The sequence below is a fragment of the Seriola lalandi genome, unplaced genomic scaffold (assembly GCF_002814215.2).
Source record: "Seriola lalandi dorsalis isolate HSWRI2012SDOR001 ecotype SW California unplaced genomic scaffold, Sedor1 jcf7180002054353, whole genome shotgun sequence".
Lineage (NCBI taxonomy): Eukaryota > Metazoa > Chordata > Actinopteri > Carangiformes > Carangidae > Seriola > Seriola lalandi.
Genome location: NW_019524906.1, coordinates 1,109,853 through 1,127,352, shown reverse-complemented (window position 1 = coordinate 1,127,352; position 17,500 = coordinate 1,109,853). Strand labels below are relative to the sequence as shown.

Below are 17,500 nucleotides of genomic sequence, written 5' to 3'. Positions count from 1 at the left end.
AGAGGAGCGATTCCAGTTTAGTAGAAAGAGACTGCCCCACCCTAACTGGTTTATAGACTTAATGGAGCACATTACGTTTTTTGAGTACCTGACGCACCACATGTAGATCAGAGAATAAGGTCAACAAAGAGGGATTTTTGGGGCGTTATTTGACAGATGGAGCATATAAATCTCTAAAGAGCACATTTCATCTAATTTGCTTTTCCCTGGACAGAAGCCTAATGCTCTTATTTATGCCGCTTTCTTCCAGATTTTGTCTCGTTTTCTGATTATTCAGTCCAATTGTCTATACGTCTGCTGCCTGCACATTGTGCAAACTCTCTACTGTAAATCTTAACATTTTCCCCAGTATATTTCAGTTGCTGTCTAAGCAGCAGATGGGAGATGAATCCATCAACTGTCCACTATTGTCATCAGCTGTCATTTTTCTGATCTCACATCACACATGAACGCCAATAAAAATGTTTTTGATAGACTTTTCTGACATCTCGGTGTCCTCTCTTCTCTCATGCTTCCTCCTCATCCTCCTCCTCACTGTCATTAACTCCGTCTCTCCTTGCAGCCTCTCCTCCCTCTTTCTCCTCCTCCCCGTCCTCTCCCCCCTTCGCTTGTCCTCCCCAGAGGGCCATGATGCAGCAGCAATGGACTTTCTCTGAGAAGAGGAGGATTATATGCCATATGTATACACCACAGCCACTTCTTCCTTTTCTTTTCATTTTCTCCCTACCCAAATCGCATCTCTCTCTCTTTATCTACCTTTTTTCTCTGCAGGAGCCCGATGTCAGCCTCGTCCTGTGAGCTACAGATTAGGGGAGCATGGGAGCGGGCGCCCTCCTCCTCATACCTCCACCTCTATTTTCCTTCACTGTCCCTCCTTTGCCCCTCATCCCTCTCTCCTAGGACTGTAGCCAATAACAGTGTTGGGGTCACTTATGTTAATTACAGCGTTAGTGCAACTGGGAAAAATTTCTGCAAAACACACACACACACACACATTCCCGGAGTGCACGTGAACAGTTCACACACAACAGAGTCAGTGAGTAAGCATGTGTCACTGAAGCAGTGTGTGTGAGAGCGAGCAAAATAATAGTTTCAAAGACAAGGGAAATGGAGAGAGTGAGGAAATGTCATGGAGAAGGAAGCCAGGCACACGAAGGAGAGAGGAGAGAGGAGAGAGGAAAAGGTGGCGAGGGAAAGCCAGTCGGGAGTGTAGACGAGAAATGACTGTAGCTATACCTTTTACTAAATACAATTCATTCACAATACTACATCGAGAACATTGTTCACTTTAAAAAACATTTCAGGGATTTCAGTCTTCCACACTATAGCTACAAACATGGAAATTTCACACTGTCAATCGACTGACCTTTCTTCCATTGTGACTGTGAGAAGTGAGGCGAGAATATAAGTAAAATCTCAATAATATGTGGGAGGGAATGATAAAAAAAACAAAAAAAAAACAGCTGCTTCCCCTCCACCTGAACGAATAAATGAGCTAGAGAAAACTCAGTAGCCTGCACTTTCAGTGAGGACTGCAGCCATTAGTCCACCAGGGAGTGAATGTCAGCCACCTAGGACAGCAGTGTGTAGCTGAAGTTGAAAGATGCCGTATGAAAATGCTACCACACATTAAAATGCTTTGCTGTTCTGGCAGCTCTGTGCGCTTGATTAGGGAAATCTGATGTGAAGTTTGGAGCATTTTCACACCTTCTTTTGTTTTCTTGTTTTTCTTCACCTTTGCTGGCTTTGCTGCTCAGTTTAGCTGAGCTCAGCAGAGAGAAGAGAAGAGAAGAGAAGAGAGTGAATATTGCGTTGCTGAAAAGAAACCATCCACCCCCTCTTTCTTCTCTCCGTGTCTCCCCTCTGCCCATCCTGCCCGTCTATCCGTCTGTCTGTCTGCCATGCACACAGGGTCTATTTATGGAAAGCAATGTCACTCACGCAACACCATCAGATAGCTTTCCCCCTGCCCTGCACATTGCTCATACATCATTAACATTCTCCACGACCCCAGCACACACACACACACACACACATACACACACACACACACACACACACACACACACTCACACACACAAGCTGCACCGCCGATGACATGCTGCCAATCAACCAGTACAAGACAATGCAGGCAAATGGCTGTACAGCTCCACACTTTATGTACTTAGACATCAAGCAAACTAAACACCCAGTAAGAGTAAACATGTACAACATAAATGTTCAGTCTTTTGTTGTTCAGACTGTTGATTATTTTTTATAGTGAAAAACACAATTTCTCAGAGCCTGAGGTGACATCTACAATCTTAAATCAATCAAGTTTTGTCTAACCAGTGGCCAAAAGCCCCATGATATTCACTTAAGAGAGAAAAAAAGGAAATCCTCAAATTTGAGAAGGTGAAACTGACATATATTTGGTACTTTTGCTTGATAAATGAAGTGAAGTATTTACTAATTATCCAAATTTCTGGCAATTCATTGTCTGTTGATACATTAATTAAGAGATTTATCATTTCAGCACAATTACATTTTTAATTCAAGAGTCAGGACAGCAGTGTTTGCCATCACACTTAAAGGAATAGTTCTCGACATTTGGGGAAATAAAATTCACTTTCTTTCATTTCGTGTGTTGAAAGAGAAAATTGATATCACTCTCCTGTCGTACAGTAAACATAAAGCTGCAACCAGCACCTGGTTAGCTTAGCCACATGTTAATACTGTTTTTCACAGATTAAACAAATGAGGTAGGTTAGCCATTGAGTGTTAGAGATGCTAATAGGGACAGAGCCAGGCTAGCTGTTTCCCCAGTCTTTGTGCTGAGCTAAGCTAACTTGCTGATGGCGCTAGCTTCATATTTACCATACAGATGCGAGAATGATGTTGATCTTCTCATCTAAAAGGAGGGTCTCTTCAATCAAAAGGCTTTTGCCTGTTCTGTCCTATAAAATAGACATAGCCATCTATCGAAGCTAGGATTAGCAATGGTATGTGTCAAAATGTAATATTTGCAACTGACTTCGGAGTGCAGCTATACTTTCACTTAAAACAATTGTCTCGGTAGGTTAATTACAACCTCTGTGTAGGTATATGGCAGGTTTTAAGTGAATATAATTCTTCAGTTCTCTTCTCACCTTCAGCAATTTTGTGAATATCTTTGGAGATGCAGATATTTTCAAACCTCAATTTTGAAAGTTCTACTAGTTTAATGTGTGTCGAGGTGTCAAACAAGGCTTGTGTGTGTTTGCATACGAGGGAGAAAGGAGAGAGTGATGAAAACATAGAGAGAGAGAGAGAGAGAGAGAGGAGAGAGTGTGTGTGTGACCTCGTCAGCCTCCGAGACAGCCTTCAGAGAACAGTGATGACAGGAGGAATTAGTGAAGCAACACAAACCAGAAAAAAATAGCCTCCTCTCCTCTCCTCTCCTCTCCCCTCCTCTCCTCTTCTCTCTACTAACACAACATTTGACATCTGCGCAAGTACATTGTGTCAGAAAAAGTCTGTGAGTGCGTCCACAGCATCAGGCAGAGCACGAGGAGTTAACAACCCGAGCATGGACATATGGGACGGAGGCAGAGAGACAGAGAAGGGAACACATCTGGACAGGGATTAGGACAGCTAAAGAGGCTAAAAAAGGAGGAGGAGACAGAAGGATAGGCTTAGCGATGGATATGGGAGGGGTGAAGGGGCTTGTCAGGGTTGTGTGATGGGTGAAGGTGGGGGTGGGTGAAGGATGAAGTCAGCGAGAAAGTTATTTTTCTTACTTGAAAGAAACCTGGGGGCATGGGTCCTCCTGGCATGCCATCATTGGGTGGCATGTTTCCCATCACTGGACTGGGGGCAGCGGCCGCACTCTGAAAAAAGAGCAAAGAAAAACAGTATATTTTCAGTAACTTGTGGAGCAGAGAACAGTTGTGGAACAAAACAGCAATCAGCAAGGTGTTAAAATAATTCTGTGTTTGCTGAAAATAATAGAAAAAGTGTTTAGAAATTACTTCCCAGAAAAACCTCCAAGTCTGATTACACTTGCTGAATTTCTGGACACAAATGGAGCAATTACCGATAACTGATGAAGATATGATTATGTGGTTAGAGAGATAAATTATCTGATGAAGGACACAAGACTATCTTGTGAAGATGCAGATTTAGGGGCGACTTAAAGCCTTCTGCTCCCACAACTCATTTGTGCGATGCAACAGACAGCCAAATCGATCGTACCTTCTCCGGACTGTAGCTGAACTTGAAAATGAGGCGAGAAGCTGTCAGTTGCAGACGGTTATGAACAGGAAGAGTCATACAAATGAACAACTCATGTTTCTTTCTCAAACACGTAGCAGACAGACTGTTTTCAGACTCGTTCTCATTTGCTCTACTTTACTCCATTCCTCTCTATGTGCTTCAACCTGGTGTGTTGAACAAAAAACTGTGTGACAATGTGCAAACTGTACAATTGCACAACTCTAATTGAGCAGTGTCAGTCCCTAATGTCAACACTTTTTCAGTGCTGATATCAAAACAACAAATACATCAGTAGCCTTACAGTACTGTATTTTGAAGAATATAGATGTTTTTCTACAAAAAACATGTTTATATTAATTTTATATAAAATGTCAAACATCTGATTTCCTTTCAACATCATCTTTGAACCGGACCATTCTGGTCAGTGTTCAATGTCAACTTTCAGCACATTTTTTATACCACCTCATGCCCACCTCCATAATTTATAGGATTTTGTGAAATTCCAAGCACTGATTTAGTCCCACTTCTCACTGATGCAAAATTTTGATTTATACAACAGCCTTCATTCCTGCATGCAACCCCTGTTTGAATATGGCCTCTAAACATATTTCTGGCAGTATTTCCGTCATCTTTGCTCTCAGTTATGATGATTTTCAACCTCAGGGGAGAAGACAGATGTGACAATTGCTGCTCTGCTTTTCTTCTCGGGCGGTGAGGCTGACAGTCGGTGTTTGGTCATGACTGCTTTGTCAGAACTCGATATTCACACATGGCCAGAGCAGTGAGAGAAGGAAACGAGAAAGTACCAATGAGGACACATTTTGACTGTGGAGCAAAACTACATGCTACGGGATGTTCCCAACACTGGGGAAGAGGGATTATAAAGCTACAAACCCCCTTCTGTGCTGATGCACTGTCCTCAGAGGAAAGACAACTGTACTGGTTGTATGTTCAGACACTTAAAGCAACCTGTCTTCATGTTTTCAAGTGACCTCTTATGGTTGTTTGAATAATGACTGTCCAAGATAATTCAAATAGCAAAGGTAGAATGAGCTTAATGTTGTTCCACTCCTCCAAGGGTCTGGGGGGGCATAAAAAACAGCACCACGCACTGAGGTTTGGTTTCTCCTTTTTTGTGACCACAGTCTTTCCCTCACGTTAGCCGAGTAGTTTTAGTTGCTGAAACATAACCATAACTTCACCATAGAGGCGGAAGATCAGACAATGCTCATATGAATGATTATGTTGATTACTTTAGAGGACTTGTTGCACAATCACAGAGGGACCAAGGAAGCATTAATAGTTGTAATATCCTGGTTTCACCTTCATAAAATCTGTTCTCTGCTGAACAATCATAGACACACACACACACACACACAGACACACACACAGACACACACAGTGCTCTCCTCCTGCCCCTCCCCCACTGTAACTAGAGCTTCACTCACTTCCAGAGCAAACAATCCCTCCATCCCTCGGCTGACCGGCATGGCCCAGACACCAACTAACAGACCCCGGGGCCAGGAGGCAGAACACACAAGCATGCATGCACAAACACACACACACACACACACACACACACACACACACACACACACACACACACTGCACTGGTAAGAGGGTGTGAATCTGTGGGACTCTCTGAACAAAACATAAGAGACTCAGAGCGTGGACATGGACATCCACTGGAGTCAGACACAAGCAGGAGGAGGAGACAGAGAGACGAACAGAGAGAGAGAGAGAGACATTTAAACAGATGGAGCTGGCAAACAGGAGAGAGAGAGATAGAGAGAGAGAGAGACGGAGCTTTTAAAGGGTGATGCAGTCGGACAGTGAAGAACAGTCTGCTGAAGTGTGTGTGTGTGTGTGTGTGTGTGTGTGTGTGTGTGTGTGTGTGTGTGTGTGTGTGTGTGTACTATGTCAGTTACTCCCAGCCTCGACAGTTGACAAGCATGGAGAGGAAGAAGACAAGGGGATCTAGAGACAGCTAACTTGCTGGCAATGCCCCCAGCACCACAAAGTTATGAATGAGTTTTATTCATCACACACGGTCTACTGACGACAGATGCAGCCTCGTATATAAGTCAACATTTCACATATGAGGCAGGTCATCAAAACAAACATTGGGTTTGGATTAACCCGAATAAACGGACATTAACACAGCTGATACGAGCTGATATTTAGGGTCCTTGAGGCTTGGTGGTCTGGGATGTGTGCAAAGTGGTAGCAATGACCACCAGTTTGATTGATTTGGTCCTTTGTTACATCATCCGTTATCAAATTCAGGCTCAAATGCCAATAAATTCAGTCAGACCCTGTCCAAATCATATTCATTCCAATGGAGCTGGTTCCCACTGTATTGTTGCTCTCAGGTGTGTGTGTGTGTGTGTGTGTGTGTGTGTGTGTGTGTGTGTGTTTGTGTGTGAATATGTGTAATACCTCAGTGGATCTGGGCACAACCGTTATCAGGTATGGTTATGATCATAATCATTGTGAGATATAAAATGTGTTTTTGGAGTGAAGATGGCCCGTGTGAACCGTGAAGTGCAGGGAAAAAGTGAAATGTGTCGCTTTTCAACAACAGCTGTAGTTACTCTTCTCTCTGTGTTTGGTCTACTGGGGTCTACTGGGATGCGTCTGTCTGACTGGATCCTTTTTTTTTTTTTTTAAACATTTATTAAGGCATGCCTGGATTTGTTTTCCACAGGTGTGTCCTGAGTCGTCAAGCATCTGTATAGTAGACATACTAGAATGAGAGTGAAATTGGTTTGATGGATGGAGCAACTTTGCACGTTCTCCAACAAACACAGTGCAATTTAAGACACGTCTGACCCCAACCGGACCCTAGAATTATGATCTTGTTGGACAATGGGGAAGCGCAAACAATAGGCTAAATGCTTTATATTTGCACACATGCATACGCACAAATACAAACATATACACACAGTTAACCAGAGAGAGAGAGAGAGAGAGAGAGAGAGAGAGAGAGAGAGAGAGAGGTGGAGAGAAAGAGAAAAGGAGGATAGAAATGAAAATAAGAAAGGAAAAGAGAAGGCCAGAGATGGCAGGATGAACGGTAGGGCATCTCAGGGAGAGGAGGAAGAGTGAATGGAAGTGGTGCTGGCATGTAAGTATGTGTGGCGAGTGTGTGGTGTGTGTGTGTGTGTGTGTGTGTGTGTGGCTGCCTGCCTCAGCCAGCCAACGAGGCTCCACAGTACTCAGGTGAAGCAGCAGCAAAAGGCCCCTTTTCCTAGTTGCCATGACAACCCCGACCTCAGCGCCTGCTCTCCAGTGCCCATTAAAACCCTCAGGCCGTCAATCATCAGCATGGCCAGGGAGCAGAGAGAGAGGGAAAGAGAGAGGGAGAAAGAGAGAGAGAGAGAGAGCAGTAGAGAGAGAAAAAAAAATGAAAAAAGAAAGAGAGAGAAGACGAAGGAAAAAGAAACAGAGATGGAGTTTAAAGCAGCCTGTGGCTTTTGATAGCTGCCCTGTTTGCCACTGCGATCTCCCTCTTTTTCTCTCCCTCCGCACAAACAAACCTGATACACAATACCTGCACAGTGTTAACTCCTCACACACTCCTCCATCACACTCCTCCGCCTCCATGAAAGCATCCACTAAAAATCAGGCTTACATTCCATGGCATTATCTTTGTTCATTTCAAACGAATCTTTACATGAGCTATCTTCATTCTACCTCATGTTTAACTAATGATCCTGCTTGTTCCAGATGTAACATCTTCAGTCTTAATTCTGCATCCGTTCCAGAGGATTTTCGCCGTATAGCTCGGCTCTGATTTGTACGTATTTAGTTAATGTTTAAAGGGTTAGTTTGGGTTTTTGAGAGAATTACATTTTTCCTACTTGCCCAAGGAGGGGCAAACTCATTGAAGCCTTTTTTATGTCTCCGTGAGCAATTTGAAGACGAGTTGAAAGGTGTGATCTCAGCTCCATGAATGTCTATTAAATCAAAGAGCAATCGTTTTAAAGGAATAGTTAGATATTTTGGGAAATACGCTTTCCTGCTGAGATTTAGATGAGAAGAATGAAGCCATTGATGCGGGAATACTTCTTGGTTGGGAGCTTGTCGTTTTTACACTACAGATTAAAAAAAAACAAAAAAAACCCATTTACAGTTTTTATGCTAAGGTAAGCTAACCAGCTGCCAACACGAGTCTTCTCATCCAACTCGGCAAAAAAGCATTTCCCAAATTGCCAAACCATTCCTTTAAAGAATGAGCAGTTATCTTCTCTCAAATCGTCTTTCTTGTTTTTTTTTATATATATATAAAAAAAACAAAGCACATGTATGGTTGGGAAAAGACTAATAAATAATGTGACACACACCTGAATTTTGATAACAAATCAGTTTATGCTCAAAATATTGTGAGCTAAGGTATCTTACTCTCACAAGCTCTCAACAGTCTGCATATTCAAACTGTATGCAGAGCCATTAACAATGCATCTACTGTACAGTAAAATCCCTCTGTAGTAAGGCTTGTGATAATTTCCTCTAACAGAAGGGGTCTGCTCTCCTTTGGCCCCCCGGTTGTGATCCTCTTTAGCTCCATGGCGGAGGCTGGCTAGCAGGTTGGCTGGATGGCCCACAGACAGTGAGTGAGAGGCTCTATCTGTGCGGTGATCAGACCTCGGCTTCCAGGGGGTAATGGATCTGCTGTTATCTGGGTCCAGACAAGCAGGCCAACACACTGCTACCTGCTGGCCACAACAACACTGATCCCGACCTGTTAGTGCTTGTGTGAGTGTGTCTGTGAATATGTGAGTGTGTGCGTGTGCAAGAGCTCAGCCTGACCAGTCTGTCCTCTTCAGCAACCCCCACAAAAAAAAAAAAGGAAAAAAAAGAAACCACAGACACAGACACACACACACTGTCTCTGTGTATCCGTCATACACAGGAACACATAAAATGTTAAAAGTCCATATGGGCACCCTTAGTCTCTGAGCTAAAAAGTTCACACAAGTTCACACACACACACACACACACACACACACACACACACACACACACACACACACACACACACACACTTGCCCACTTAGCTGTGAGGACACGGATTGACATAATGCATCCTTAGCCCATTACCCTAACCTTAACCATCACACATAAATGCCTAAACCAACCTAAACTTTATTCTAATCTAAAACCAACTCTTTACCCTCAAACAGCAGCTTGAAGTTGAGGACCAGCCAAAGTGCCCTTACAACCAAACACATGAATGTACACACACACACACACACACACACACACACACACACACACATACACACACACACACACACACACAGAGTCCGGTCCAACTCTTTCATGAGCTTACATTATTCACACAACGGCTCTCTGTGTCTCTTTCATTCCTCTGTTTATATCTGCTTCTTCATTCTCTCTTTTTCTCTCTGTCTGCTCCACAGCTACACAACAAAGCACAAATTGTGAATAGTGCTGAAAAAAACAGACAGGTGGAAGCTGTTAATGTAAAGAACTTGTCCTTGATGTGCAAGGGCTGCGAAGAAAGAGTGAATTTTAATCAGAAAAAAACACTGATACTTCTGTTAAAGCTGACGTCTGTGCAGGAATAAGCAGGGATATGTAGGTATAGATGTGTTCATGCATGAATGGTTATGCCATTGTGTGTCTATATGTGTAGTATCTGTGGCTTGCTGACTGATTTGCAGACAATCTGTTGGTTTCATCAGGCCTGCAATGCTTTACACATCTCTGTAATCTCCATAACCAAACCAGGAATTCCTCTCCACACCTCTCCTGACTGTCATCGCCGTCAGCCTGTCCTCCCAACTCCCCCATTTGTCCTTCTGTCACACCCCTCCTTCTCCTCCTCTCCCCTCAGCTTCAAGTGTTCCAATAACTGTCAGTGAAGTCAACTCTATAAAGATTAGAGGAGAGGCAGGAGTGTGTAAGCAGGGCTGCCGGCCGACAGACGGGTCTAATCGATGGAAGACGGAGAGCTACGGTGCTGCTCTGCCAGGAACCCAACTCTGAACCCTGTGACATGGAAATGCCCTCGATGGCAAAAGCCGCTCCCTGTGCAGGCATGTACACACACACACACACACACACACACACACACACACACACACACACACAAGCACGCACACGCACAACAGGTATGCAAATGAAATATGCAAACACACATGGTGAGTATGCATGTATGGGAATGCGATGTACATACAACAGACACACACACAAAGACACACATATGCTCCTCTGGCAGCTGTTATGTCAATCAGGTGAATTAATTACCGGTAAACAAATCTGCTAGGGATCCCCCTACAGAACACACACAAGCCCAAACAAACACACACAGACACATATCCCTCCTCCCCTCTCTGAATCATCTCCTCCCAGCGTCAGGGCCCCTGGAGCCTGGAGCTGCCTCCCAGCTACCAGGCACTGCTCCGAGCTGCAAACCCAGAGGGAAGCTGCCGTGGCTGGGGGATGTCACCCGGCTCTCCCGCTGCTGCCCTAGAGCACCTGCCCTAACTCCCGCTGCTGCCTCTCAGTCTAACCAATCAACCTATGGCAATTCACACATACTACCTGACAGGAGAGACAACACACTCCTGAGTGCAGATGCCAAACACACACACACACACACATACACACTTGTGCACGTATATATGCACACACAAGAGCAGACACCTGAAAAAAGAAACTGCTCTAAAATGAAACAAACAAACAGACAAAACACAGACAATTCTGCTTGTCAATTCGTGCCTTATGTAAACATGATATTGATGTGGTGGCTCTCTGTGGGCTGGATGGCAGCTGACAGAATGAATTGAGGGATCCACAACACATGAGAGACAAAACAACCTGACATAAATAAAGAAAAACATGCAAATAAGAAATTGTTTTTACATGATTAAAAGTCAGATTTAACTTTTAATGTGCACATAAGAACAACTGTGAATTGATTTTTGAAGGATAATTGTGGTTTATTTCCACTTCGATCCAAAGCAGATTTGTTTACTGTAATTAAGTTTTTTCATCATTCTTTTTGGAAATCACTACACTGAACAACAGAGTTAAGTTAAACTGAGATCTGGGAGTGTAGGATTTTAAAACACCTCCAGTCTAGCAGTAGCTGTCAGTTAGAGACATCCAGCACAGCTTACAAACCATCTCCCTGGTTCAACTTTGACCTCTGTACTTGCTGTAGTTGTGCACAGTTTTTGTGACCGGTAAATCTGCAAGGGTGGCCTTGGACTTGAAAATGGTGTCCGTTACAATTTCTCAGACAGTTCATGGACTAAAATGCTCAGTCAAGAAAATAATCATTAAATCAACTGATTACTCTTCAGTTGCAGCTGCAGCACAATGACCAGACTGCTGAAACTAGGAGGAAGGGTTTAACGCAATACTACTCAGAGCTTTATGACTTTACTATAAGGTAAACAAAAGTGACACAAACATGCATTAACTGTGTCAAAATATGTACTGATGTAAAGTAATTTAATACCTGGCTTCCTTACACACACAAATACACACACACACACACACCCACACCCAGAAGCCTTTATTGGCTGTGTCGGTAGTTAATGACCAAAGGTTGGCGATGGCCTGCTGCTCGCTCTGGTGACCCTTTCTAACACAGGTCCCCCCTGCTGGCACTGCTCTTTAATTACACACACACACACACAAACACAAGTGCACATACACACACCGATATGCAGCCCCCGCCCCCTCTGCCCGTGGTCTTTCACTCCCTCATTAGGCAGTTGGTGTTGGGTGGAAAGCCACAAGAGAACCAGAGGACAGGTTGTCATGATGACGCTTGTCCACACACGCACGCACACACACACACACACGCTTGCACGCATGCACACCTACGCACGCATGCACACCTACGCACGCACTCACACACTTTGAACGAAAGAGGCATACATGCACTCAAAGCTATATGCCTAATTGAAGATTATTAATGCTGCTAATTAGGGAATAATAGAATGCTTGGAGCTTGGTGACAAAACCTGATTTTAAGAATACAGTAGAAGAATAAAAGGTGTGTAAGCGTTTGAGAGAGAGTCAGGGAAAATGATTTTATCATGCTCTATCTCCCTCTTGTCCTCTGAAATAACTGGCTGGTGTCAAGTTACCACGGCTCTTGTTCACTGATTCATAAGATGAGTCTGTATCCAACAGGGCTTCAGTCACTGCGCCGCTCTGCGGGTCAGAGAGGGCTGCAGATCAGGACGTAGCAGGTAGATCATCCCCCGAAAGGCCACTTCACAGGTGAGGGCAAGCACCAACACGGAAAAGCACCCTTAAACACTTTTGACAAGCTGCAAATGATGATGTGTGTTGCATTTCCAGATGTATTTCATGGCTTTTTAGGCCAAATGTAAATTAAATGTTTCAAAGAGTGAAACATGTGCAGTAAGTGCCCGGTTACAATCAATAGGATAGAATAGAATAGAATAGAATCAAAGAGCAACCTTATCTTGCATCAGCTGCCCCGTTACACCATAGTTCAACAATCATACAGGCAGAAATCCATTGTAAAAGAAGCACAGATAAGTTCTGCTCAGCCTCCATAGACCAGAAGGCAAAGCAGCCAAAAGACATGTCACATTTTGCCAACCAGGCCAGATGCTCACTATTTTCAGCTACAAAACCTCAACCTCCTCCACCGCTTTCACTGTCACTTGCACTCTTGCCTCCTACACATAAAAAAAAAAAAAAAAAAAAGGAGAAAATCAACAGGTTCACGGCTGCTGTCTCAGGATTGTATATCATTCTAGGAAAAGTTGAGGGAAAGCATATGTAAATAATAAACAATCCATCAGCTAAAAAATATGCCAGGAATGCACTGAACATCTCAGACTGATGATAAATAACAGCACTAGGATCCAATAGTGGAATTCTCCTTAAAGCACCAACACATCTGATGTAAGTGCACACACACATACGAGCACTCAAATATATGGACACACTCTCAGACAACCACACAAACTCATACTCAGGTGTGTATGTATATGCACTACACACTACGACCCTTACCGGGTGAGCAATACCAGCTGACATTTACATCTCTGCAAATATTAATGTGTTTATATGTTCATGTTCCTACATCCTACAAACTGTTTACACTAAATCACAGATACCATTGATATTTTAATCACTACTTACTTATTCATAATTTCATTCTGTATGTTTAAATATTTGCTAGATCTCTGTCTCCTCCTCTTCCTCCTCTGCATTTACAGCTTAGCATATTAAAGAACATTTCTCATAACGATAAAATAGAGTAAGACCTGAGGAAAATGTTAGAACGATTTTGAAAATGGCAATTAGAGAGAGCACAGAGGAAGATGATAATCTGCAGAATTTTTCATTGATCTCTGGAACACCTTAGGAAATAATAATATAAATACACATATAACACACGAATGTGACAATAATACTAGAAAGATATTTTCATTAGACAGACGCCAGAGTTCAGAGTGCGTTAGCATCAAATCTGCACGTTTGCAGGGAACACAACAGCCACAAGAGAAACTAGCACATGGAGCTGTGGTGACACAAAGTAAATAAACTGAATGGTGAGCTGCTCCCCTTTTTGATAGGATAATCTTAGTGTCTATGTGGACATAGAACGTGTCATGTTGAGGACATCCTTGTGATCAGACAGACTTAAGCCGTGCATGTAAAAAACTGCAGCCATTTCATTTATTTGTATGTGGCCAGTCTTGGCGACGCCGTGGAGTGCCAAAACAACCCAGTGTCGTTTAGGCAAAAAAGTTGAACCTGGCTCAACTTTTGCCATCTTGCAAAATGTAGAGCTGCTTTCAGCAATGAATGCCCACAAGGACACTGACCATGTAATTGCTATGTCTTCTGATCATATCCCGTCAGCGATGCGGTGTGTTGCATCTAATGTCATTTTGCACCACAGCAGGGAACCCCAACACAGAACGACCAGGTATCAAACAGGGGTCGGGATGAGTAAAATGAAAACTTGTTTGAATGAAAAACTTGCCAGTTGTTTCATATTTATCTACACTAACCTATTACTTAAGTATAAAAGCTGTAAAGGAACTTTTTAAAACATGGCTCCTACAGAAAATCTTAAACACACGCACGTGTCTGTGCAGGCTGAAAGATGCAGTTTGTCTAACCTACACACTCACTTTCACACTTGCTACTGTTGGAATCTGTTGTAGCTCAAACTTTGCCAAGATTTAATAATATAACATAACACTTTATCAGCCAGACCTCCTACGGGACTATTAAAAATGAAAAGAGTCTCTGGCAACCTTGTTAGCAATATCTACCTCCTCCTTATTCGTTGGCATTCTTTCATATTCTCCCGCTCACTTTTTCTTTTTTTTTTTTCCATCTCTCCCTTTTTTTCTCATGTTATGCTCACGCAACTGGATTTTATTTCTGCAGAGCTGAGAAGGTGCAAGATGAAAAGGAGAGGGAAGTGGTGGCACCGTATACTGTGAACATTAAAAAGAGAGAGAGAGAGAGAGAGAGAGAGAGAGAGAGAGAGAGCGAGAGAGAGCAGCCAGCTGAATTACAGTCAGGATGTACACATTCCATAGCGCCTGAAGCAACATGGTGGACCTCAAAGCTGAAGTCAGACGTCTTTAGCTGGAAACAGTAAAAGAATTATCATATATTATCCTGCATAATGTGGTAATAATGAATATGAACTGAGTACAAACACACGCTGAGCAGACTAAAAAGTCCAGTCACAGCTTTCGAGTGAATTTGATTCTGTTTTACTGTAACAATAGATGAACGCCTGCACATTTGACATTCAGTCCAAATTCTCACCCGTCCACTGAGCAGAGTTTGTGTGTCCCACATTTATGTTTAGCAACCAACAGAAACAGACCAGACATTTAAAACCATCACACGCCAGTCTGATCCACTCACCCCATTTCTATTTTAGAGTACACGTGTGTCTGTGTGTCTCTGCGTGTGTGTGTGTGTGTGTGTGTGTGTGTGTGTGTGTGTGTGTGTGTGTGTGTGTCGAGCCAGGCAGGAAGAGGCATTCTCATAGGAACAGTCCTCCTGAGCGCCAGACTTTGGGGGGTTGGGCATGTGAGACACACTCACACTCACAAACACACACATGCAGACACACACTACCCATTTCCATTTTGTATCCCAGAGGCACCACCATGTGGACCACCTCCTCCTCAAAAGTCACAACTGATGCGATCTGAGTCAGATATTTTGATAAATATAGAAATTCACATGAAGCATCAGCATAAACTGTAAGAATGACTTTCATGTAATGATAAAACACATATCAGGAGGTTAAAACCGTCAGTGAACACAATAACTTAACAAAAAACTGTCTTTAGAGACGCTATCTGATCTTCAGGCACATTTTCCCTGAGAATAAGGGGCTGAAGTACGCTTATGAGTATAGGACAAAAAATAATGCTTGGGTGAGCACTTCCACTTCGACGTGCTTGTAGCAGCAGACAAACACACATGTCAAGTATCTGTTCTCTTAAAACTGTTTAGATTTCCACCAAGTCTAATGCCAAGTTTAGCCTATTCAGCTGTCCTGGTCCTGGTCTTGGTCCTTGGGTTAGTCAGGTTCAAGTCCTTAAACCCAGTGGCCTTGAGGACCCAGGAGCCAAACACCACCTAACCCTGTCTCCTGCCAGACAGGAGGAGGAGGAGGAGGAGGAGGAGGAGGAGGAGGAGGAGGAGGAGGTGAGGGGAGACAGCAAACCGCATTCCCAAGACAATGGACGGTCTGTGGGACTTGCTGAGACTCTGAGGGCCCAGGGGCACATTTAGGAGAAGGAGGGAAAATTGTGGGAGAGAGGCAGAAAGAAGGAGGGAAAGATGTAAAGAAGAATAAGAAAAGCAGTTAGAAAAGAAGAAAGAAAATGATGGTGAATAAAGGGGAGAACAAATGACGAGAAAGAGTGGCCAAATAAGGGAGGACGTGTAAGAGAAAAAGAGTGCTGGCACTGTTGTGGGGAACTGATAAGGAGAAAATGGGATGGGGGGAGTGGGGGGGGGTTGCTTTAAGTAACACAGAAAAAGAGGGAAAAACTGTTTGACTATTATTGCTATTACTTTAGTTTACCTATGAGCACTTTCAGTTCAGTCAGGTGTTTCAAGTGTGAACTTATGCTACATTCATGCCACATCATATCAACCATAAATATGAGCAGCAGCAAGCAAGCCTATTTATATGCTACTTTTCACAGACACTACTCACAAACTGCTTCACAATCAAATGAATAAAATCACATCAAAGAATTAAAATCAAAATACCAGATAAAAATACAAGGGGAAAACAGATATAGGACACCAGTTAAAAGCTAAAGAATCCTCATAGTCCAAGGATCTCAAACTTAGTGGAAGACTATTCCAGAGCTTAGGCGCTGGCGACTGAAAGTCACGCTCCTAGTCCTGGGTTTTCCCCAGGAAATTGTTTAAGAGAGGTAGTAAGTAGCTCCCTATTAAATAACCTCCAGTGATACCAATACTAATACACTTCAGTCTGTTCATTAAAAACAAAGTATCTTATTTAACGTGTAGGTGAAACACCACAAAAACTGTATGTAATGTGACAGAAATTGATAAATTTAGGCTACTTTTCCTTTCATCTGTTGTGATTAGAGTGGTAGCAAAAGGGGTAAATATCTTGGAATAATATCTAGGTTATGTCAACATCTTTCCACAACAACAAGTTTCCAATTAAGCTTGATTTATAGTTCTATATTTATGGGTTATAGTGTCAGCTACAGCTGTATGCTGTAGGCTACGCCAAAACTGACACGCACCAACTGTGACCACACACGGGCTTATGGCAGCTATGAAGACACCGTCTTGTGATTGTCTACTTGTGTTTTCTCTGAATAAAGAAAATAAAGAAAGACTCATCAATCTGTATTAATGAACATGTGTAAACAGTATCAAACTAAACAAAAACAGCTTTTCCTTAATCTGAACCAAACTCTAGCTCGAACCTTAACCAAGGAGGGCAATATTATGGAAACACGGTTTGAAAAGAAAACAGACTTTGACACATGACTTGAACACGCCTAGGTTGTAACAGTGGGACGTTTTCCAGTTCTTCCCAATTTGCTCACATTGCATGAACGCAGCATCAGATAGTAGATACCAGGTCGACAGTGATAAGAGTAATGGAATAGGAGGGTCATTCATCCAGGGGGCAGCCAGCTTACAATCATACCTGCCTGCTTCGTCCCTCCCTGCCATCCCACCTACCTCTGCCAACCCCCCACCC

At 43.0% G+C, this 17,500-nt stretch overlaps 1 protein-coding gene across 2 annotated transcripts in view; it reads right to left on the bottom strand.

Moving 5' to 3' along the window:
- ssbp4 (single stranded DNA binding protein 4) overlaps window positions 1-17,500 on the bottom strand; it is an 83,036-nt gene that overhangs the window by 19,377 nt on the left and 46,159 nt on the right. For both annotated transcript variants that reach the window (XM_023408105.2, XM_023408106.2), the window contains exon 5: window positions 3,759-3,848. In XM_023408105.2, coding sequence (XP_023263873.1) covers window positions 3,759-3,848 — 90 coding nt within the window. The remainder of the gene's footprint in view (window positions 1-3,758; window positions 3,849-17,500) is intronic.